We start from the raw sequence: 23,209 nt of genomic DNA, 5'->3' as shown, positions 1-23,209 counted from the left end.
AGAAGCAGCGTGTACCTTTTTGGGTCTTCTACTAGATGGTTCTGGTTTGATCCCAGTGTCTCTCCCTGCATCCCCAATTCCACGGTCTGTCTAGTAGAAGAAAGCACTTAGGGCTGAACTTTTTTATCCTGACCTTTGGGAACCCCCATTATTTTCCCTTTACCAATTGCCCCCTTACTGCAGAAGATGCTGTGGTGTCACTAAGGCTTTCCTTCCCTATGGCATCTGAAGAACAGAAAGAATGGTTCTCTCTTTCCAGGCCCCAAATACATTACACCCCTGGGTTTGGGAATTTTTTTTTTTAAATCTTAAGTTTCAGTATTTAAATTTATGAATCTGTAAACTTATATAAATTATAAATTTATGAATATTTAAATATAATATTCCTACATAAAATTGTACAGATCACGTGTTCAACTTGATGCGTTTTCACAGACTGAATAACCCATGTAAACAGTATCCAGCAAGAAAAAGCGTGGCAGCTCATCTTCCTCATGCCTACTTCCAGTTTAGGGCAGTGTTTCATTTTGCTGAGAGATTACAGAGCCCTGAAACAGTCTGACAGCAAGCTCCAAGTGGCAGTGGGATTCCAGAAGGCCAACATGGACTTGTGTCCAGCAATGCCAAAACGGTGGCAGATGCTTCTCTTTGGGGCTACTAGGGATGTGTTAATAACAGCCTCTGTGGGAGGGGCAGGGTATGTGGAAATAGGAGGGTTGTCTTGTTTTGGCTGCAAAGAATGTAAGGAAACAACTATGGGGGAAAAGAAATTCTTAAGAGCTTGGGTAGGGTGACCTTGATCTAATCTTGGATGTGCTAAGACCCTAGCATCTGTACCTTCAGAGGGAAGTCAGGGAGGGAGAGGTGGGGTTGGTGTTTCTCATGGGTACCAAGGCAAGACCAAGACCCTGGACTCCTGACCCACACCAAGAAAAAAAGTTGCATACTCTCAAGTAAATCTCTAAATGTCTCAATTTCCCCAGCTGCCTCTCCATGTCTCTCGGCATCCACAAACCCATTACAGGCATCTCAGGACAACCAGTACTCACCTTCAACTTCCAAGATGCTCCCCAATGATCTTTGCTACCTGGTATCTGTATCCTTGTGTCATTCCCTTCCACATATTATCAGTGTTGGTGTATGTGAATAATAGGATACAAATGATGGTATGTCATTTCTGAGATTAGGTCATAAAATTCTTTGCATCTCCATCTTAGTTGGTCTCTTCCTCTCAAGCCAGCTACCATGTCTTGAGCAGGACTATGGAGAGGTCCACGTGACAAGGAACGGAGGCTTTTGCTGGCACCCACTTGAGTAAGCTTGGAAGCTGATCTTCCAGCCCAAGGCAAAGCTTCAAGTGACTGAAGTTCTGGCTGACATCATGACTGCAACCTCATGAGAGACTCTGAGCCAGAACCAGCCAGATAAGCCATTCTCTGATTCCTGACTCCCAGAAATTGTGCAAGATAATAAATATTTGCTATTTTAAGCTGCTTAGCTTTAGGGGTAACTTAATAACAATAAATAAATAATACAATCCAGCCTTCCACCTATCTCCTAGGTTGTTGGGAAAGCCCTCAGGGAGCCTGTATCCCTGACTCTGGCCTTCAGAGCACTCTGCTCCCACATTCAGTGTCTGAGTGGTATGCCTGAGTTGCCTTCTACTAGCTCATAAGGGCTGACTGTTATTACACATTCAGGAATTTGGTGAGCCAGATAATGTTGCACTGGCAATCTGAAACCAGCCATGGTGGGAGTTTTTGTGCCATGGGAAGAGGCAAATGCTACAAATCACTTCCCTCCCCCAGCCAACTGTCAAACATTTACCAGCACATCCCTGCCCTTAATTATCCCCATCTCTGTCTCTTTAAAATATTATTATGTATTTCAAGTTTAAAGACTAACATAGCCACCTGTATACTAATCACCCAACTTAAGAACTGAAGCACTTATCAGTTCAGTGCTCATCAATTCAATGTCCCCAATACCCCTCATTTCATGACTGCTTCCTTTCCCACCTGAAGCAAATCATCATTCTGAATTTTCTGTTTGTCAATGCCATCCTTTTTTTTGTACTTTTACTATATATAGATGTGTTCCTAAATAATATATTGTACCATACTTTGTGATGGTGGTGGGTACTACATGTTTTCAAATTTTATATAAATGGCATCTTAAAGTATGTTTTCTCCTACATCCTGCTTTTTCACTCAATATTGTGAGTCATGTTGATGTGATCTGCTGTATTTCATTTCCTTTTACTTATATATAGAATTCCACTGTACGACTATATCATAATTTATTGATCCACTCTCCTGTTGGTGGGCATTTAAGGTTATTTTGTTTTGTTTTTGCAACTATTAACAAAACAGCTAGACATTTTTACTCATGCCTCTTAACATGTATGAAAGTTTCTCTAACATATTTTCCTAGGAATGGAATTGCTGGGTCATAGAGTATACACTTTTTCAAGTTAACTAGAGAATCCAAATTGCTCACCAGAGTTGCTATACTTCACATCAAGAATATTTCTAGCAGCTTTATTCGTAACAGTCCCCAAACTGGAAAGAATTCAAATTCCAATCAATAGGAGAATGCAGAAATAAATTATCGTGTATCTATACAATGGAATACTACTTAGCAATACAAAGGAACAAACTACTCCTACATGCAGCAACATGGATGGATTTAACATGCATGTTGAATGAAAGAAACCAAAAATTATATGAAGTCTACAACAGGTTAAACAAACCTGTAATGAAAAGCAGTAAAGATAATGGTACCTTGAGGAGGGAGGTATAAAGTGGGAAGGGGCAGGAAGGAACCCAGTGGGGGTTCTGGAGAGATTCTATGTCTCGATGTGGGTGGTGGTTACCCCAGTATACACTTAAGATTTGTCCACCCTGGCCAGGCACAGTGGCTCATGCCTGTAATCCCAGCACTTTGGGAGGCCGAGGCAGGCGGATCACGAGGTCAGGAGATCAAGACCATCCTGGCTAACATGGCAAAACCCGGTCTCTACTAAAAATACAAAAAATTAGCTGGGCATGGTGGTGGGTGCCTGTAGTCCCAGCTACTCGGGAGGCTAAGGCAGGAGAATGACGTGAACCCAGGAGGCGGAGCTTGCAGTGAGCCTGGGCAACAAAGCAAGACTCCATCTCAAAAAAAAAAAAAAGATTTGTGCACGCTATGCATTGCCTTCTCTCCATTAAAAGATGTGAAACATAAAAGCACACACCAAAGTAGCTGAACCAGTTTACACCCTCACTGGCAGTGATCCTGCTACTGGGACAGTGAGACTTGATCATTTTTTCCATTTGAAAAGTGTGGCATGGCATCTGATAGCAGTTTCATGTGCATTTCCCTGGTTATTGATGAGGTGGGCATCTACTGATGTTTATTGGCCATTTGGATTTTCACTTGTGTCAACTGCCTATTCCCATCTTTTGCCCATTTTTCTATGGAGTTGTGTTTTTTCCTCATTGATTATAGAAGTTCTTATATAGTCTGGAAACTAGTTCTTTGTAAATACATGGATAGGAGATATCTTCTTCCAGTCTATGGCTTGCCTTTCAAGCTTTAAACAGTATCTTTGGCCGGGTGGTTGCTCACGCCTAATCCCAGCACTTTGGGAGGCCGAGGAGGATGGATCACAAGGTCAGGAGTTCGAGACCAGCCTGGGCAACATGGTAAAACCCTGTCTCTACTAAAAATACAAAAATTAGCCAGGTGCAGTGGCAGGTGCCTGTAATCCCAGCTACTCTGGAGATTGAGGCAGAAGAATTGCTTGAGTCCAGGAGGCAGAGATTGCACTGAGCCAAGATTGCGCCACTGCACTCCAGCCTGGGTGACAGAGCAAGACTCTGTCTCAAAACAAACTCTTTTAGTAAACCAAAGTTTTTAATTCCAGTGTGGTCAAATGTATTGTCTTCCTTTACATCCTGTGCTTATTGTTCCAAGTTTACAAATCCATCCACAGGCTGAAGTAAGGAAAAAATTCTCCTATATTTTCTTCTAAAAAAAATTCTAAGTAAAGCTTTTCAGAACTGTATTTTTGACTTACTTTTGTGTAAGATGAAAGGTGGGGCCAATCCACTCTTGCTCTGTCACCCAGGATGGAGTGCAGTGGCGAGATCTCAGCTCACTGCAAGCTCCGCCTCCCGGGTTCATGCCATTCTCCTGCCTCAACCTCCCGAGTAGCTGGGACTACAGGCGCCCACCACCACGCCTGGCTAAGTTTTTGTATTTTTAGTAGAGACGGAGTTTCACTGTGTTAGCCAGGATGGCCTCAATTTCCTGACCTGGTGGTCTGCCCGCCTCAGCCTCCCAAAGTGCTAGGATTACAGGCATGAGCCACTGTGCCCCGCCCCAATCCACTCTTTTATCCCACTTAAAAGGAACTTGAGAAAACAAAAGAACATGGTTTCTTCTGTACAGAGCTTGGCAAAACTTGAGCAGAGACGGTGTGTGTCTACCTTGTGGTCTTCAGTTCCTAAGTGAATTCCTTTTCTTATCTTTTGCAACCAGGAAATTATTTCCTCCCATCAAACTTCTCTCTTCTTTTAGCTCTCTGCCTCCTGCAGAAGCACTGAACACCTGAGCATATAAAAGACTATAAGGTCTCTCCTGTCTTCTAGTACATATATTTAACATGTAGTCCAGCTAATTATAGTTGGACTTAAAATCAGTATTGTAAGTCTGGGGCTTGACTCCAGAGACAGTGCCAGGCATAGCTGGGCTCAAAGGCTGTTTGTTGACCGGGAGAATAGATAATGCTGCCTATTTGTTTCTGCTACTTCTGCCAGTGACCAGCTGTGGGGATTTGACCAAGTCATTTAATATATTCACCTCTGTCACTTTCCACACCCTGCCTTGTGGATTATGGTCACCTTCAGAGGGACTATTCTTCCTGTATGACCTGCAGGCCTAGCCAAGTCTGGACAGGGAGCAAGGACTCGCCCACACCTGAGGTCATGACTGCATTTGGTCAAAATTACCTCTTCTCTCAACATCTGCAGTCAGCTCTGGGGTCATTCACAGATAGGCACACACATAAGCATGCTGGAAGTTTTATTCTCACCTGGTTAAGACTTCAGGCTCTGAAACCAGAAGATTGCCTTGGTTTGAGTCCTTGCTCTGACACTTTTAGCTGGGAGTCTTTTGGCAAGTTACTTAACTTCTTTGAGCTTCAGTCTCATCTGCAAAATAAGGTAACATAGGAGAAGCACTTAGAACTTTCCCATGCACATAGTGGTCAGTGAAGACAAGTTATTATTACCTGCAACAGAAAATTTAGGAAGAGAGACTTTAGGCAGAAGAAATTTCTGTTCCAGGTCTCTTGATGCCTTCATTTTCTTATGGTTGAGAGTTTTGAAATATGAAAGGGCTTCCAGACACCCATTCCCTTAGGCACTATTCTGGGTTTCAGATTCTTATCTCGCTCAGCTTTTGGGTCAGAGAGGAGGAAAGGATGTCAGGGATCATAAACTGGCAGCCAGTGAGCTGCATGGGGCCCCTGGACATGCTGGGCTTGGCTCTTTTCATTTGAATTAATAACCAATATTAAAATTTACATTCAAGATTTCACTTAAAAAGTACTTCCAGCTTTTCTTGAAAGATTTAACTGGGCTGGGACCTCATCTCTACATGGTGCCCACCAGCTAAAAGCCCTTTTGGGTATGCCTTGGGCCTTCAGTGCTGTCGCCCACCCTCACTTGGCTCCTGTGCTGTAGGCATCCGAGTGTGGCACCCTCTCAGAAGCAGCTGTCGTAAGCTGCTTATGGGCCAGGACAAGACTCAGGGGTAGGCTGCTCCTGGAGAAAGTATGGCTAAAGAGAGAGGGGTCCCAGCGAAGTTGCTCCTGCCTTGTTCCTGTAGTCATCACCCTTTCTGCCCATGACCTCAGCAACCCAAAGAAGCTCCTGTAAGTAGACCAGGTGGATGAAAACTGGCCAATTCCCACTGTCACTCACCCCTCTTGGACTTCTACTCTTACACTCACCACCCTTCCCCCCCTTAATCCTTCTGAAACACTAGACTATACCATCAGCTTCCTCTTTCTCCATCACCTCAGGCAGAAACTGACAGTTACCTGCCCCTCTCCCCTTAGCCATTAGATTAAGCCCAGGAAGACGGCAGCACCATCTTCCCTAAGTGCCAGGAAGGGACCGGAGCATAGTTAGTGCTTATTAAATAGTATCATGATAACATGACACACGTAAAACACCTAGCAATGCTCAATAAACTCTGGTCCCCTTCCTCCCGACTCCAGTCCCTTGTTTTCCCCCTTTTCTGTCCAACCTCGTCTAAGTCTCCAGTAACACCTTAAAACAGACCTGACAACTGCCAACCCCTTTTACAATTCTCTAATAGTTTCCTGCTGTCTGCAGAATAAAAGCCCCTTACAAACCGGGCCCAGGCTTCCCTCCGGCGGTATCAGATCGCATCATCCTCAGTCCTGGTCAGAGGGAGCCGTTCCGTGCCGTCCTCCCTCTCTGCCTTTGGTTGGTCTCCCGCCTGGAATGCCATCTCCTCCTCTGCGCTTGCCTGAGGTTTCCGGTCCGCCCCTGCTCCAGGTGCCCCAGGACGACTGCCCTGGAGCCCTCGCCCTGTCCATAGCCCTATTTCTGTGAAACTTTCTATCGCGGTCTGTCGGGAGCGCCGGAAGCGGTTTCCCCGGAGAGCTCCGGTCCAAAGAGGACCAGTGATGTCTTTGGAACTTTCTGGAATGTCCCGACTCTCGCGGCCCCCTCTGCAGCGCACGCAGTAGTGGGTCTAAAGTGAGCGCGCCTCCTGGAGCCCAGGTGCTACGGTTCCGACCGAGGATGCAGGGCTGGCTCTCGCCCTGTAGAGATCCCTGGAATAGAAGGAGCGCGGACAGTAGGCTGTGCTGACGAAGAGATCGCCGCCGCTCGCAGGGGCTTGTAAATCGTGCCCTCTTTTGTCAGAGGGAAACTGAGGCCCAGGGCAGACAGTGCTCCGCTAGGGGTTACTTAGGTGAGTGGCGCGCTCAGGCTTCGGCCTCTGGCCCCCCAGGGGATGGCTATGGCCAGTAGCGGCGGCGGTCCCCGCCGGGTTCCGGGTGGGCGGCGGAGCCCTCCTTGGCCCGGCCTGCTGGGAGGGGCGGGGCACGAGGGGGCGGAGGCGAGGGCTCGGGCGGGGCAGACACAGGTGCTCCGCATCCGGCCGGGGGGCGGCTCCGAGGAGCGGCTCGGAGGAGCTTCATAAGCTGCCGGGGTGTTGGGCTGCGCGCCGCTCGCTGCAAAAATAGTGCCCACGTGCGTGCGTGTCTCTAGCCCGCCGGCTGGCCGGCCAGCCCGTCAGCCCCGCAGGGCTACACCGGCCCCATGGCGTTCCCACTGGTAAGAGCCGCCCGCCGCTCGCCTGGGCGGGGCCGCGTCCCGGCCGCACTAGCTAACGGTCCGCGCGCAGCCGGGTCCGGCGCAGCGGTACACCCATCCCCCGCCCCGTGCGCGCGAGTCCCGGGCGGGGCGCGGTCACGTGCCCGCGGGCGTGGGGCCTCGTGGGGGGGTGGAGGGCGAGGGGGGCAGGGAGCCTCCTCGTGACTCAGGGCCTTTGGGCTTAAAGGCGCCGCAGCCCTGCGGGGGTGGCCGGTGGGGCCTCCGAGCCGCACTGCGGCCTCCGGGCGGTCTCGAGCGTTATGTCCAGACAGGAGCTGACCGGACATAAAGGAGCACCGGCGCCCGGAACGTTTCTTTCTCACATTGCCGTCGCACTGGAGACCCGAAGCCGGGGACGCTGGAAGCTCACCCCCCCCTGCGGGTCTCTTTCGCACCGGGCGCGCGGTGGGGGGGGCCCGGGCGGGACGGGGCTACTGACTACGTAGACTCGGTGTTCCGTGGGTAGCCCCACTACGGCGGCGGTCTGGGCCCCTTTAAGGTGTAGGGATCAAGCCCCTCGTGCGGCTTCCCAATCCCGGGCAGGTCACGTGGCTTCACACCTTCCCTTGGCGCCGGAGAGGTAGTCCTGGGGGCGGGGCTGACCAGGTAGTGTGGCGCTAGGGCGGAAGACTGGCGGGGCTGGCGGCTTTGAGGTGGGTCCTGGGGCATGGGCGGGAGAGGGGTAGGGTTGCAGGCCGCGGAGGTGTCACAGGCGGGGAGCGACCAGAGCCGGCTCTGCTCTGGGCTGTGCTGTCCGGACTCTCAGCCTGGCGAGTGGGTGCATGTGGCCTCGCGTTCTGGTCATTCTCCTCAGTACGGGACGAGGTCAGGTGCCCAGACTCAGGGGCGGCCTCAGGTTTGGCGGAGCAGCGGCTGGGGCCCTGGACGGGTCGCTTCCCCGATGACGAGCTGGTTGGGCAGGCCTGTGCCCGCCTGGAGTCATCCGGGAGTGGGGGTACTCACCCACAAAGGGGCCCTCACCTTGGGGTGTCCCACCCGGCGTCATTTCCCGGAGCTTTTTCATCTCTCGTGGGTTCCTCATAGCTTGAGACGACCGAGGCTTTGCTGCCTCATTCCTAGGGGACCCAGGGAGGCCAAAAGGCCCTGTGAGCGGCGCCGCGCTGACCCCGTGACCGAGAAAAGCCAGGCGGACCCCTGGGCTCTTGGGTGCCTTCGTGGGCGCGCGCTTATTTTTCGGGGGCATTTTGCTTCCTGCAGCCCTGGTCCCTTGCACCGTGCTCTCAGCTGGGGTTCCTTCCATGGGGAAGAGAGTCGGGAGCCGAATTCGCTCTTAGAAGTCGGGGTGCCTCCCGCCAGGCCCTCCTGGGAGGAGGCCACGTCCCTCCTCCCGCGCCCCGCGCCTGCAGCCCCGGCCCTGACTGATGCCGCATTTCTCTGGCAACCGCTTCCCTTGGTCTCCCTGGCTACCGCCCTGCCTCCCCGCGCTCTCTTCTGGCACCTGAGTCCACTACTGGGCTGTGTCATTGGTGAAGAGGGACAAGTGGGTGGGGTTCCTATCCTGGAAGGCACAGGTGCACTGCCCGCCTCTTGCCTGCCCCTCAGGTTATTTTTTAACCCAGCCCTAAGAGTGTCTGCTAAGGACAGTTTGCACCCTGAAGCTCGTGTTCCGTTTGAGTGTAGGGACACATGCTGGGTTAAAAAATAAAAATATATTCGAACAGGACCCAACCTTGGAAACCTCAAGTCGGTGATTGTTTTCCTGGTTGTTTTTTTTTTTTTTGCATAGTTAGAAAAGCTTGTGGAACTCAGTGGGGCTATTGGCTGTCGGAAAACCCTGGGGACGGTGTTTTGGGGACTCATCATTGGTCTTTTATTTGTCCTCATTGAGCACATGGAACTTGTGGCCGAACTGTATTCCCAGAGCAAGTTGCTGTAGAGTTTGGTTATTTATTTATTTATTTATTTATGAGACGGAGTCTTCCCCTGTCACCCAGACTGGAATGCAGTGGTGTGATCTCGGCTCACTGCAACCTCCGCCTCCCAGGTTCAAGTGATTCTCCTGCCTCAGCCTCCTGTGTGGCTGGGATTACAAGCACGCGCCACCATGCCCCGCTAATTTTTGTATTTTTAGTAGAGACAGGGTTTTACCATGTTGGTCAGGATGGTCTCGAACTGGTGACCTCGTGATCCGCCCGCCTCGGCCTCTGAAATTGCTGGGATTACAGGTGTGAGCCACATCGCCTGGCCCAGTTTCGCTTTTTTAAATTTTTTGTCACGGCGATTTAAACTTTGGGTGGCCTGGCAGTGCCTGCTCACTTTATAGAAGTAGAATTTGGAAGTTGACTACTCCGTATGTAAGTCAACATTTGTAATAAAAAAGTATGGCTGGGCGCCATGACTCACGCCTGTAACCCCAGCAGTTTGGGAGGCCGAGGCGTGCAGATCACCTGAGGTCAGGAGTTCAAGACCAGCCTGGCCAAAAAGGTGAAATCCCGTCTCCTAAAAATACAAAAATTAGCCGGGCGTGGTGGTGGGCGCCTGTAATCCAAGCTACTCGGGAGGCTGAGGCAGGAGAATCGCTTAAACCCAGGAAGTGGAAGTTGCAGTGAACCGAGATTGTCCACTGCACTCCAGCCTGGGCGACAGATCGAGACTCCGTCTCAAAAAACACAAAACAAAACTTTGCTTCCCCTCTCTGAAGGGTTTGTCTTGTAAACAACTCCATGGTCTAGGCTCCCATGTGTGGGAGGGAGGTTGTGCTAGCCTGTGCAGCACATCAGAGGTTGAAGAGCTGATGCTTGTGGTGAATGATCATGGAAACGTTTGCAGTTTGGGTTAAGCCATAGGCGTTTGATACAGGAATGGTTCTGTGGGCTTATTCTTTCACTGTAGTGCACAAACCAGTGCCCATGAAGCAAAAAGTGGAGGAGGAAGATAAAGTAGTAAGACTCCAAGCTCAGCACCAAACTTAACTAGTGAGCTAATGATAATAGCTGCCTTAATAAGCATTTTCACTGAGCACAACTATTAATTTTACTCTTAGTCTTTAAAATGGGTTGCAAACTCAAACCCTACAGGGGCCAGAGGTAACATAAATGAGCAAAGGAGGAGGAAGGAAAAGTAATGGCTTCTGAACTGCAGAGTATATGCCTCTCTGAATGGAACAGCCGCTAGCTGATTGTTGCCCAGCAAAACTGTGGGCCCAGAGTTGGTGGATCTTTGACTTGCTTCTAAACTGGTTATCTCTATTTTGATGAATCTCCTGACTTTTAAATGTAGCATTAAACAAATTTTAAATACTATGGACCAAATGTAGCAAGTCTTTAATGTTGGATTCAACCTGAAGGCTAGTTTGGAATCTGTCTTAAAACATCCCTTTTGGATTTCCCCGCTATTTTTCAGAAAAGGAAACAGGCTTAGAAATCAAGTCACAAGGCTGTGAAGTGATGGAATTGAGTGTGAACCTAGGTCTTTCTGGTGCCATAGTGCAGCGTATTATGTGTGTTCTGTTATGTCAGAGGATCAAGGGGTTATTGGTGGCATACATTGTAGAAAAAAGGTAGTGGTCTGGGAGCTGGTCACATTTATAGGCAAAGTGAACCTTAACTGCATTGGCAGGAATCCCAGTTGCTGTAGAAGTCAGTGTGGGTCTTCTGAGTGTGACTACAGCAGTGCTGATGTCAGAAGGAATGTGCTGTGTCTATCATTCCACAATGTATGTCAGAGCAGTTAGCTGATCCTGAGAGCCCGAGGTCTGGAGATGCAGGCTCCTCCCACTATGGGGGTGACCCTCCCAACCCTCTGCACAAAAGACTCCTTTTTTCAGGACAGTTAAAATTTCAGTAACTTTTCCTGTCTGAGGCAAGGCAAATTTGAAATTACATAATTGTTTTAAGACCCGTGAAAGTAAAATGGAGCTTACTAAATCTCACTTTGTCTGTCTTAGCTAAGATTCCCGTAATGCTGTCTCTCAGATTTCCAGGAAGAATTAATAAAGGTTAAAACATGTTTTAAATGCAGTATGTGGTAAAATCTTCTGAGATAAGCTCCCAGGGCATAAAATAGCCCTGCCCCAGAAACGAGGGACTGGGGTTTCAATTCTGGATAAAACTTAGAGTCCCAGCATTGTACACAACCAAACTTACAGATGTAAAGGAGTATGTATATTTTTTTTCTATATTGCATTTCCAAGAAATTTTTTTTTTTTTGAGATGGAGACTCACTCTGTCGCCCAGGCTGGAGTGCAGTGGCACGATCTTGGCCCACTGCAACCTCCGCCTCTGGGGTTCAAGCAATTTTTCTGCCTCAGCTTCCCAAGTAACTGGGACTACAGGCACACACCACCATGCCCAGCTAATTTTTGTATTTTTGGTAGAGGTGGGGTTTCAACATATTGGCCAGGCTGGTCTCGAACTCCTGACCTTGTGATCTGCCCGCCTCGGCCTCCCAAAGTGCTGGGATTACAGGTGTGAGCCACCATGACTGGCCGCATTCTCAAGGATTTAAAGGAGTAAAAAGCATATTCAGAGCTTCTGCCTAAGAATTTTTTTCTGTGAGAATGCAAGCTAGATAGCATTTTTTCTGTGAGACACAAGCTAGATAGCTTTCTTACCTGTGTCCTGGAAAGTTTTTGGAAAGATGAAAACTTTAAAATGTTACCTGCTTCTAGCTGCTTCTTAGCAACCTTTACCAGCAAAGCACTCAGCTATGAGTTCAGTGTTTATGGATTTGAGGGTGTGGAGTGTATTGGGGAGGGGAAGGGTGAGGTGACTAAAGTAGCTTTCTGCTGGTATTATTTTTGCATTTATAATGTTAGGTGTTGTCTGTGCAAACTTTCTCATTCATTGGTTTCAGGTCCCTTAGCTAAATGATTATTTTCTAAAGTTATGTTTATTTTAAGGGAAAATTAGAGTATTTGTACTTCTGTCTTACAGTTTGAGACAGAAATGCACACCAAACCTAAATATTAATATTTAGACTGTTGTCTTTAGTAGCTAGTGGTGGAGGTAGTAAAAGAATCATGGGATCAAATAACAAATTATTTTTTCTGCTATGGAGAAGTTGTGCTAATCTTACCCTGTTCTGCAAATCTGCTTTTCCTAGGCAGTATATAAACTGTACTGGCTCTGGGGAGAATTTGCCAGAAAGCCCCTGAGGCTAAAGGGTTGGAAGGAGTTTGCACCTAGAGGTTATGGTAAGGGAGGTTATGTAAAGAATTTTGCTTCTTTTTTGAATTAAGACCAAGAAGCACTGATTGCACCGTTTACCGTTTCTTAAGCCTTTTAAGATTTTATTATTAAGATTGTTTTTGAGACTAGGTCTTACTCTGTCACCCAGGCCGGCGGGCAGTGGTGCAATCACAGTTTACTGCAGCCTCAAAGCTCCCTGGCTCAAGGGATCCTTCAGCCTCAGCCTCCCAAGTAGCTGGGTCTAGAGTCATTCAACATGCTTGGCTAAGTTTAAAAAATTTTTTTTTCGAGATGGGGTTTCACTATGTTGTCCAGGCTCATCCTGGGCTCAAACCATCCTCCTGCCTCAGCCTCCCAGAGTGTTGGGATTACAGGTATGAGCCACCATGCAGGCTCTTAAAGTCTTTTGGTCACTATGAACTTTGCTTCCTTTGCACCCAACATTGCAGTTTTGGAAATGCCCTTAGCTTTTTCCTGCATTGTTGCAGCCTGTTTTTTAGGTAAACCTGCTTATGAGAGTGTCTTATCTTCTGTGAGCACAGATTCCGTAGACTGAAAGTTTTTATGTTGAAGATAGGACCCACCCCAACAGTGCATTTCTCAGTTATAGTAAACTAGCTGAAAAAGAATGAAGTAAAATGTGCATGATGTATGTAATATTTCATATTTTCATAGGAAAATTGTCTGACTTGCTGTTAAAAGTTAGTATCCAAATTTCAGAGTGCTAAATTCACATTGTAGATGTAATTTCCAATGAATTTTGTTAGGTGTCATTTTAAAGCCCAATGTTAGGGATTATTTTGCCACCCTAATTTATAATGTGATTTTGATTAACTTGGACCTGGGAGGATTCCTGACTGAATGGGGTTGAGCTTTACTTTCAGTAGTTGAGGAGAACGCTTAGGCGTGGATAACCTTTGAATTTTATTTTATTTTATTTGTATTCCTGAATGGTGGAACAGTCCTTTTAAATTATAGTGAGTTAACACTCTTTGTTTTGATTTAAGGCATTCGTGATGAGTTCCCTTGAGGTAACAGGAGAATCCCCAGAGGGCAGGTCTAAAGGTTGGTTTGTATGCTAAAAATGGGTCATAGTTGCAAGTAGCTATTGATTCTGGGAGTAACTTGACTAATAGTGTTACTGGTTTCTTTATTCTTGGCCAGCATAATATGCTGCTTTATGTACCATCCTGACGGATTTAGCCCCACTGCCTACAATCCCCTTTGATAAAAGTGTGGGGGTAGCTCTCCTCTGTTGGAAGAGAACAGTTACTTTGAAGGGCAGGTTGGTTTTTTTGTCTTTTTACAGAACACTTAATCTCTTACTACTTAACACCTGTGCTCTCTGCATTCTGGCTTTGTGCTCCTGGGTTCTGGCCCTTCCACCATCTATCTGTCTCCCGTGTGTCTGCCCTTTCTCCTGAGGCTTTTTGCTTTTGTGTTTTTTTAAGCTGTAATCTTGGAATTGTTTTGAAACTCAAAACGTGTTAGAGACCTGTCTTCTACATATAACTTAGAGTTGACACCAAAGCCAGATTATAATCTCTGACATCCTCTTTTCATGGACTAGGAGAATTAAGTTTAGAATGAAAAGGGATTACCCTAATTTTATACTGTGAGCAGGGAATAAAGACAGAACTGGAACCCAGGTTTTCTCATTTCTACACTAGTACTTTTTCTAAAATTCATACACTCTCACCTCTGCTGCTCTCTTATTGTACTTAAAATGTCCATTTGGTTTGTAAGACTCTAACTTCCTTTTTATTTTCTTCTTATCTGATCAATCTTGTCTTGTCTTGGTACTTGCAGTTTCCTTTTCTCCCCAAATGCCACGTTATTCACAGTTCAACCCTGTTGGATCATTCCTGTCTCCTTATATATACAGGAGGCCCATGTGTTCTGTAGAAGCAAGCACCAGTTGTCTGTTGTGTGCCCAAGTTTTAGATTGAGTTCTTTAGCCTTGGTTGTTCTGAAGACTTATACTTGTGATTGGACTACGGAATGCATGTGTCTGAGGTATGTTAAACCCAGAAGATAAAAAACAGAACCAATTTCTTCCTTCTCCTCATCAGAAATAACATCAGAACTAGGCAGGTAAAAGATTTAAAGGTTATTGCCAAAACAGGCATAGTGTGTAGGGGGTGGGAAAGACATTCTAGGCGAAAGGAATAACGTGTGTAAGGACAAGGAGATATGAAACAGGGCTGTTTTTAGGCAACTAGAAGTACAATATTGCTAGAATTTTAAGCACAAGGGATACTAGCCTATGACCTAGTAATCCACTTGTGTTCCTATATGCAAGAGAAATGAGTACATATGAGTATAAAAAGGCATGCACAAGAATATTCACAGCAGTTTTATTCATAATATTCAAAATCTGAAGAAAAGGCAAGCTGGTTGTGGCGCCTGTAGCACCAGCTACTGGGGAGGCTGAGGCAGGAGAATCCCTTGAGCCTAGGAGTTCAAGACGGGTCTGGACCACATATCCAGACCCTGTCCCTAAAAGTAGGACAAAACAATAAACGCCTGTTATGTTGAGTCCCCCAAGACAGTGCCCAAATTAGATGATTGACTAGGAAGATTCACAGGACTCAGCGTATAGTGGTACTCATAGCTAAACTTACAGCTAAAGGACACAGAAAAAACCATCAAAGGGAAAAGGCACATGGGGTGAAGTCTGGTACAAGCTTCCAATGTTCCTTTTCCGGGAGAGTTAAACAGGACATAGTTTAATTAATTCCCCACAACTGACAACATATGTAAAATGTCGCCAGCCAGAATAGCTTGTTAGAATCTGGGCACCCAGAGAGAGAGAGAGAGTGTGTGTGTGTGTGTGTGTCTCTGAGGAATGGTTAAATAGGTAGCCTCTGCCTGAAATGTACCAAAATTTCAGACTCCGGGAGGAAAGCCCATGTTCAGCCTAAACCATATTGTTTGTTCATTTTGGGTATAGTAAGTCACTCAGTTCTGGGAATGGTGGGAACTCAAAATTTTAAGTTCCCAGATGGTAGCTAAGACACCAGTCAGACCTGTTATTTTAAATCTTTTCTGTACACCCTTGAGGAATATGGATAAATATATATATCCACATCTATTAATATGTAGTACTGCACAGTAATAAAAACCACTGTTCTATACTTCAATGTGTAGACATGTCAGATACTAAGTTAAGTGGGGGAAAAAAGACCTAAAAGAATACCTACATGATTGCATTTATATGAGGTTCAAAAATAGGCAAAACTAATTGGTAACAACAGAAGCCTGAATAGTAAACTCTTTGGGGATAGTGTGGGAAAGGGCACAGGGGAACCTTATAGAGTGTTGGAAATGTTCTTTATCTTGTTATGTGTGGTGGTTGCTCCGGTGTATACAGATAAGTGAATCTTAATCAAGATACATACTCATAACTAGTGCCCTTTTATTGAGAGAGAACACAACAGAATAAAGTAGGAATAGACTAGGAGGGTTCTAACTTGGTCACTAAGCTGAAGCCAGACCATGAAGGGTTTTATATGCTATTGATAAGGAACTTGGCCTTTACTCTGTGGAAGTAGTTCTCCAAGCTAGGTCTGTGCCTGCCTAGTGGTCACCAAAACCCTTTAAGAGGCCACAAAGTCAGAAGTATTTTTATAATTCTAAGACATGGTTGATTTCTCTTCCCCCACCCCACTGTATTGACATTTGTACCGATAGTGCAAAAGCAATGGGGGTGGATAAAACAGCTGGCACTTAGCAGGAATCAGGACAATGTCATTAAACTGTGGTAGCAGCCATTGTATTTTTCATGCTACACATTCCCAGAAAAGCCGGTGTCACTTGCAAATGTCCTTGAGGAAGCAGTAAAATTAATTTCATTAACTCTCAGCCCTTGAATATGTGCCTTTAATATTCTGTGTGACAAATGAGAAGTCAGTATAAAGTACTTTTACTTCATATCCAAGTATGGTGATTATCTCAAGGAAAAGTGTTTATGTGACGGAGTTTCAAGAATAAGCCTCTTTTTTTCCTTGGAACACCTTTTTATCTTTACCAGAAGAACAACTAACAAATTATGGTTATTGAACTTTGGGTATTTGGCACACATTTTCTTGAAAATGAACAAAGTAATCCAGTCACTTCATAAGAAATACCTCACTATATTTGTTGCCACTGATACAATTTGAGCACTGAAGGAAAAAAAAAGAATTTTTGAAGACCTTTATCTGCCACCACATGAGCTTGACACTTGCCCCAATACTTAAAGACCCCGATGAGATTGGTGGTACTATTTACTATTAACTAGTGTGTCAACATCTGTTATATTTGCATAATTCAGGCAGTATTTGTCAAATGACTAACATATGATAGAAAATCAGATAGGAGTAAAAGATCCATCCAAAATGCAAGATTGACCCATGTGTTTTAATGTAACAGCATATGAAGAGTACATATGGTTTCAGATTCCATATTGTAACTAATCTTTAAGAAGTTACCATTTGTTGAGAATTTGGTATAGTATTAATAGCCACAGTTGTCTGAAAATGGTATTAAAATACTCCTTTTTCCAACTACATATCTGTGTGAGGCTGGATTTTCTTCGTATACTTCAACCAGAATAACACATGACAACAAATTAAATACAGAAACAGACCAGAAAATCCCGCTATCTTATATTAAACCAGATAGTAAAGAGATTTGCAAAAATGTCAATGCCACTCCGTAAATTTTTTTTTTTTTGTCTTGGAAAATCATTGTGTTAATATGTAATAGGTTTTTTAACGATTAATAAATCTACCCCTTTTCTATTTCTAATGGGTGCATATTGATATGACCTACTTACACAAAAAGCTCTTGAGTAATTAAAATTGAAAGTACTTAAAATTACCTCAGTAATTTTTAAGAGTATAAAGGAGTCCTGAGACCAACATGGTTGTGGACCACTGCCCTCTGGAGTAGGTGATTAGATTTGTACTTTCCAAAGATCCTTTAAGAATATCCAGGTAGGAATGAAGACCTCTTAAAAGACTCAGGAAATGTCCATAGGATTTGATAAGGCACAGTGAACTTGGTTTGAAAAAAAGGTGTTTCAGAATAGCATGTGTGGAAAGGGAGAGAAGCATCTGATGCTTGCCTTCAAGGATTAAAGAGATGAGTAAAGGCAGTAGAGATGGGGTACTCTATACGGAAGGCTGATGGGGATGCTAGGGAAAGACAGGCTGGCTACTAGAGGAAAGAGCAGGGTTAAGAAAAGTTCTAAACATGGGAGAGAGCTGATCATGTTTACAAAGGTGTGAGAGGTGTGGCAGGGATAACTGACCAAGAAGCCCTGAGGGTATGAGAAAAAATGAACTCCAAATTTGCTCTTTAAATAAGAAGAAGGATACCCTGTCAGTAAGTGCAGAAAAAGGATAGTAGTGGAAGCTGTGTCAGATCGGCGAGGGCAAGAGTAGGGTCATGTAGACCAACTGTCCAGAGCCTTTAGTTTCTTTTATTCCTCAGGAGAATTTATGAGACTGTCATTCTCACATTACAAAGAAAAAGACCTGCTTAGAGAAATTGAAAATATTGGTCAAAGTTCCCCCAATTAATGGAGCACTGGGGCTTAAATCAGAATCCCAGACTCCAGGTTCCCTCTTTCTTCTACATCAGGGCAGCCTGAGAAGCTTTATACGGAGAGGTAATGGAGACCAGGTCCGAGAACAACTCTGAGACAACTCTGGAGCCTTTGTGTTTTTATTGATGGGGAATGGTCTGTGGTCCAAACCTAAAACCCCAAATCCCAAAATGACTTTAGTGGCTGAGAATTTTGACAGGGAGAAGAGGTAGAATTGATGAATATTTCTGTTGATGTATCTAAAAGCTTAAGAAAGGAGTCACTACCATTTATGAAGGTTATGAGTGAGGTGGTAAAAATACCTGTGACAGGAGTGTGATACGGTTCTGCCTTTCATGTGGTAACTGTATTGAGTGCTTGCAAATGCAGCAGATACTATGCTGGGGCACTGCTGAGATACAGGTTGTGAAGGACCTTTATAGTTGATCAGATTGGTGAGCTAACAGTCCATACAGTTAGCAGTGTGACAGATAAGTGATGAGAGTTACAATTTTAGTGACCATGTGCTTTCAATATTCTTGAGCTGTTTTGGTATGAAATGTTCTCTAGTGTTCTCATAAACCTGTCCTGGAAATTGTAGTATTTCCTCTTCCAGACTGAGTTAAGAGAGCAAAAAGAATATTGGACAATAGATGTACCCTGTGAAAACTGAAGAATAACCAGAGATGGAAAGGGAGAGCCAGGAGAAAGTGATTCCTGACTTGAGTGGAGAATAGCTGAAGGGTCAGATCCTACAAAAATGCAGAGTAAGATATCCTGGAAGTATCAGTTGGGTTTGGCAGCTCTGAATCATTAATTTGGGAGCAGTTGTTTAGTGTCTTTTTGGGGAAGGGGAGAGATTAGTGCTGGCAGGACATTGTAGATTGAGAGGACGAACAGGAGGTTAAATAAAGATCACATTTTTGAGAAGCTTGATAGTGTAGCAGAAGAAAGATGGCAGTGAATTGGGAGGATATTTTAAATCAAGGAAGGTATGGTGGTTTTTTAAGGTGGAAGAGTCTTGAACATACTGACAAACTGAAGGAGCCAGTGGAGAAGAGAGGAAAGTCAGGTGATGCAGGGAGAGGAGATATTGTATCTGTTGATGGATCATCTTTCTGATAGAGGAAGAAGGTTAGGACCTGTAGCTTTATCTCGTTTATTCCTGGTAAGCCTTCCTGTCCAGCCCTGTTGGACCACTTTGTTTTCTTGAATTTACTGTGTTCTGTATCCTCTCTGTGCTTGTTCTCTGTGTGTTAATGCTTTCTCATGCCTGCTTATTGAAATTCTGCATTTTCATTATTCTCTGGCCAAAACGCCTGAATTGTGAAACCATTTTAGACACCCTGATTTATTCCTCTCTTCTGTAGCATTTTGTGCTTGATCTCTACTTACCTAACTAGATTTGGTTCTTTTTCCTACCTAAATAATTATCCTGAGGGCAAGGAGTATGTATATGTGTATATGTATATATGTATATATATATACACACACACATATATACGTGTATATATATATACACACACATATATACGTGTATATATATATACACACACATATATATGTATGTATATATATATATACACGTATATATGTATATATATCTGTAATCTCAACATCTAACCTAGTGGGTTGTCAGTATTTATGAAATAATATTAGGTTGAACTATGTGAAATTGCCATTTTATTGGTTGAAAAAGGTAAAATACTGACAGTTTCATATGACCAATCTGATAAATTTTTATTCCTGACATTGCATAGAAGACTTGAGGTAGGACCAAGGAGAAGGTTAAACACAGAGAAGCATCTCTCAGCAAACTATAGAGTCATTAAAGTAGAGCCAAAAACTTGGCTTTGAGTGAGCTAGTGACTAAAGCAAATAGAGAAATTTGGCTAGAAGACTTATTTTCTTCCATGAGGAAAATGTATTCTTCATGAGAATCTTTAGCATGTCCTAATCTGTGGTCTGAATGACATTTTTCTAAATGAGTGTTCATATAAGGGCTCTTCAAAATTGTAATAAAGAATATGCCCAAAATCCTGAGTATCCATTCTATAGAAATTTTGTTTAGCTTTATTGTTAGTATAAAACTAAAGGCAGGCCGGGCATGTATGTGGCTCATGCCTGTAATCCCAGCACTTTGGGAGGCTGAGGCGGGTGGATCACCTGAGGTCAGGAGTTTGAGACCAGCCTGGCCAAGCATGGCGAAACCCCATCTCTACTAAAAATATAAAAAATTAGCCAGGTTTGGTGGCACGTGCCTGTAGTCCCAGCTACTCGTTAGGAGTAGGCACGAGAATTGCTTGAACCCAGGAGGCGGAGGTTGCGGTGAGCCGAAATTGTACCATTGCACTGCTGGGCAACAGAGCGAGACTCCGTTTCAAAAATAAAAATAGGAAAAAAATAAAGGCAAATTGCCAGAGTACATCTCAGCAGAACCAGTTATTTGGGGCATCTAAGTATATTGCTTTCTGTTACTCTGGCTTAATTTAAAAACAAAGTCTAAATGTTCAAGACCAATGCATTTAAAAAACATCTGATTAAATGGAGAAAAAATGTTTCAGAAACATTTTTCGTGTAAACACATTTTTTGTCAGGAGGATTACTACACTCCGATCCATTTGACCCCAGTTTTAGAACTCTCTCTGGAGGACTGAGTAAACCTTGGGCCCTTCAAGCTGTCTTCTATAAATTTCTCAACTAGCTGTTAATCCATTGTACATGATTAATAGTAATAGTCTTGAAGGATCTTCAGCATTGGTATTATGTTGTCAATTAAAGGCAAACTGAATAAAAATCAACCCAGAGATGGTAGTTGGCATTCATTTACGACAGATGAGTATCCCCAAATCAAGATTTTGAGCTGCCAGAATGGCCATCCTATCACAGTGCTGGGTCTGGGGAGTATGATATTTAAAGGCAGGGCCAAGGTTTCCAATTTTTTTTTTTTTTTTTTTTTTGAGATGGAGTCTTGCTCTGTCAGCCAGGCTGGAGTGCAGTGGCCCGGATCTCAGCTCACTGCAAGCTCCGCCTCCCGGGTTTATGCCATTCTCCTGCCTCAGCCTCCTGAGTAGCTGGGACTACAGGCGCCCGCCACCTCGCCCAGCTAGTTTTTTGTACTTTTTTAGTAGAAACGGGGTTTCACCATGTTAGCCAGGCTGGTCTCGATCTCCTGACCTCGTGATCCGCCCGTCTCGGCCTCCCAAAGTGCTGGGATTACAGGCTTGAGCCACTGTGCCTGGCCAAGGTTTCCAAATTAATTGTACATTTCTTCTATACAAATAAGTATAAAATTTGGGGATCTTATTCTTTAACAAACATGTCTACATAATGTGGGTTCAGATTTTTAAAGAAAAGGTTATGAGTGATACTTCTGAACCACAGATGGAAAAAAAAAAACAACCCCAGTTATATGCTAAAACAAGTAAGCTTCTTGATGAACTTGGCTAGGATGAATAAGTTGAAACCATACCTCTGAGTAACAGGGATATAATTTAATAACATGTGGAATTAGACATCTGACACTAATAAGGTATTTATTGAGCGTATCCATGTACTTTATGTATTTCTGACTACTACAAAGTCTGCAAAGTAGGTGCTACCCACTTTTTTTTTTTTTTAAACCTTTAGGTAACCAAGGCTCAGAGTGATACCTAAGTGGTAGACCTGGTGTTTGTATTCCAAAGCCTGTGTTCTTTCTGCTTTTCGAAACAATGATTCCCAGTTTTAAGGAGGAGGAGGAGGAGGAGGAGGAGGAGGATTTTCCTTTATGGAGGAGGGGAATGCTTTTCTTCAGACTATCTCCCTCACCTTTGTTGTCCTAGTTGATTATCATGGCTGTAGGAAAACAGTTTCATGATAGGAGTGTCAGCTCTTATCTGTTGGAGAGGAGAAAATTGAGGCCTGATCTAAAATAACTTGTATTAGGGCCAGGTGCTATGGCTCGTGCCTGTAATCCCAGTGCTTTGGGAGGCTGAGGTGGGCAGATCACCTGAGGTCAGGAGTTTGAGACCAGCCTGGCCAATATGGTGAAATCCCCTGTCTCTACCAAAAGTACAAGAATTAACCAACTGTGGTGGCACACGCCTGTAATCCCAGCTACTCAGGAAGCTGAGGCAGGAGAATCACTTGAACCCGGGAGGCGGAGGTTGCGGAGAGCTGAGATTGAACCATTGCGCTCCAGCATGGGCGACAAGAGCAAAACTCCATCTCAAATAACATAAAATAACTTGTATTAGGTGAGTTTCCTCAAAAGCCATTCTTTCTAACAATAGGTAGATAGGTAGAACTAGTTTTATCTTGAGGGTATTCGTCTCTATATCACCAGCATTAAACAAAGAATTGTTTTAAATTTTTTAATTAAACAATTGTTTTCTTTTACAGCATTGCCAAGTAATTCTTCCTGTTGACTCCTGGTTTTCGGTAGTATTAAAGTTTGCCCTCTATTAAGTCTCTGATTTATCTAAAAGCCTTCTTTCCTGTTAAAAGTAAAAGACCAACAAGACCAACTAAAGGTCAAAAAAAGCTACAAATGACCTCACTTTATGGCAAAATATGCTAAAAATAAGGGCAGGAACTGTCAGGCAATAGTAGAATAACCAAGAGAAAAACATTTTTTCTCATGGTAAAACACTGGTCTGAATGCAGATCTATACACTGATGAAAGTTCAGATAGACCAAACAAAGTAAATGGGTCTCTGAGTATGGGGTGGATAGTAGGTTTCTGTTTTGAAATGAGGAACTGTGAATTCATTTAACTGGACAATTTAAAAGGATCAGTATTGGCTAGGTGTGGTAGCTCATGCCTGTAATCCCAGCACTTTGAGAGGCTGAGGCAGGAGCAACACTTGAGTCCGGGAATTCAAGACCAGCCTGGGCAACATAGCAAGACCTTTTCTCTAAGGGGGGGAAAATAGCTGGGCATGGTGGCGCTTGTCTGTAGTCCAGCTACTTGGGAGGCTGAGGCAGGAGGATTGCTTGAGCCCCGGAGTTCAAGGCTGCAGTGAGCTATGATTGCAGCACTGTGCTCCAACCTGGGGGACAGACCAAGACGCTATCTCTTAAAAAATGTGTGTGTGTGTGTGGTG

At 44.6% G+C, this 23,209-nt stretch overlaps 1 protein-coding gene and 1 long non-coding RNA gene across 8 annotated transcripts in view; one reads left to right on the top strand and one right to left on the bottom strand.

Annotated features, from left to right (window-relative positions):
* Positions 1-4,362: 4,362 nt before the first annotated feature.
* On the bottom strand, positions 4,363-6,503 carry LOC108543982 (uncharacterized). The gene is made up of 3 exons (XR_001889714.1): positions 6,410-6,503; positions 5,081-5,198; positions 4,363-4,596 (listed from the first exon to the last, which is right to left on the bottom strand). It is a non-coding gene; the product is annotated as an uncharacterized LOC108543982 (long non-coding RNA).
* Positions 6,504-7,200: 697 nt separating this feature from the next.
* CPEB1 (cytoplasmic polyadenylation element binding protein 1) overlaps positions 7,201-23,209 on the top strand; it is a 101,217-nt gene continuing 85,208 nt past the window's right edge. For 4 of the 7 annotated variants that reach the window (XM_017894862.1, XM_017894860.1, XM_017894861.1 and 1 more), the window contains exon 1: positions 7,280-7,361. In XM_017894862.1, the coding sequence (XP_017750351.1) occupies positions 7,347-7,361 (15 nt within the window). In that variant the 5' untranslated portion in view covers positions 7,280-7,346. Of the gene's footprint in view, positions 7,362-7,611; positions 8,054-23,209 lie in introns of those variants that run through there. The other 3 variants (XM_017894865.1, XM_017894863.1, XM_017894866.1) reach the window with 3 other exon arrangements.

Source organism: Rhinopithecus bieti, unplaced genomic scaffold, assembly GCF_001698545.2.
Source record: "Rhinopithecus bieti isolate Rb0 unplaced genomic scaffold, ASM169854v2 scaffold_26298, whole genome shotgun sequence".
NCBI lineage: Eukaryota > Metazoa > Chordata > Mammalia > Primates > Cercopithecidae > Rhinopithecus > Rhinopithecus bieti.
This window is presented reverse-complemented; position numbering and strand designations above follow the sequence as displayed.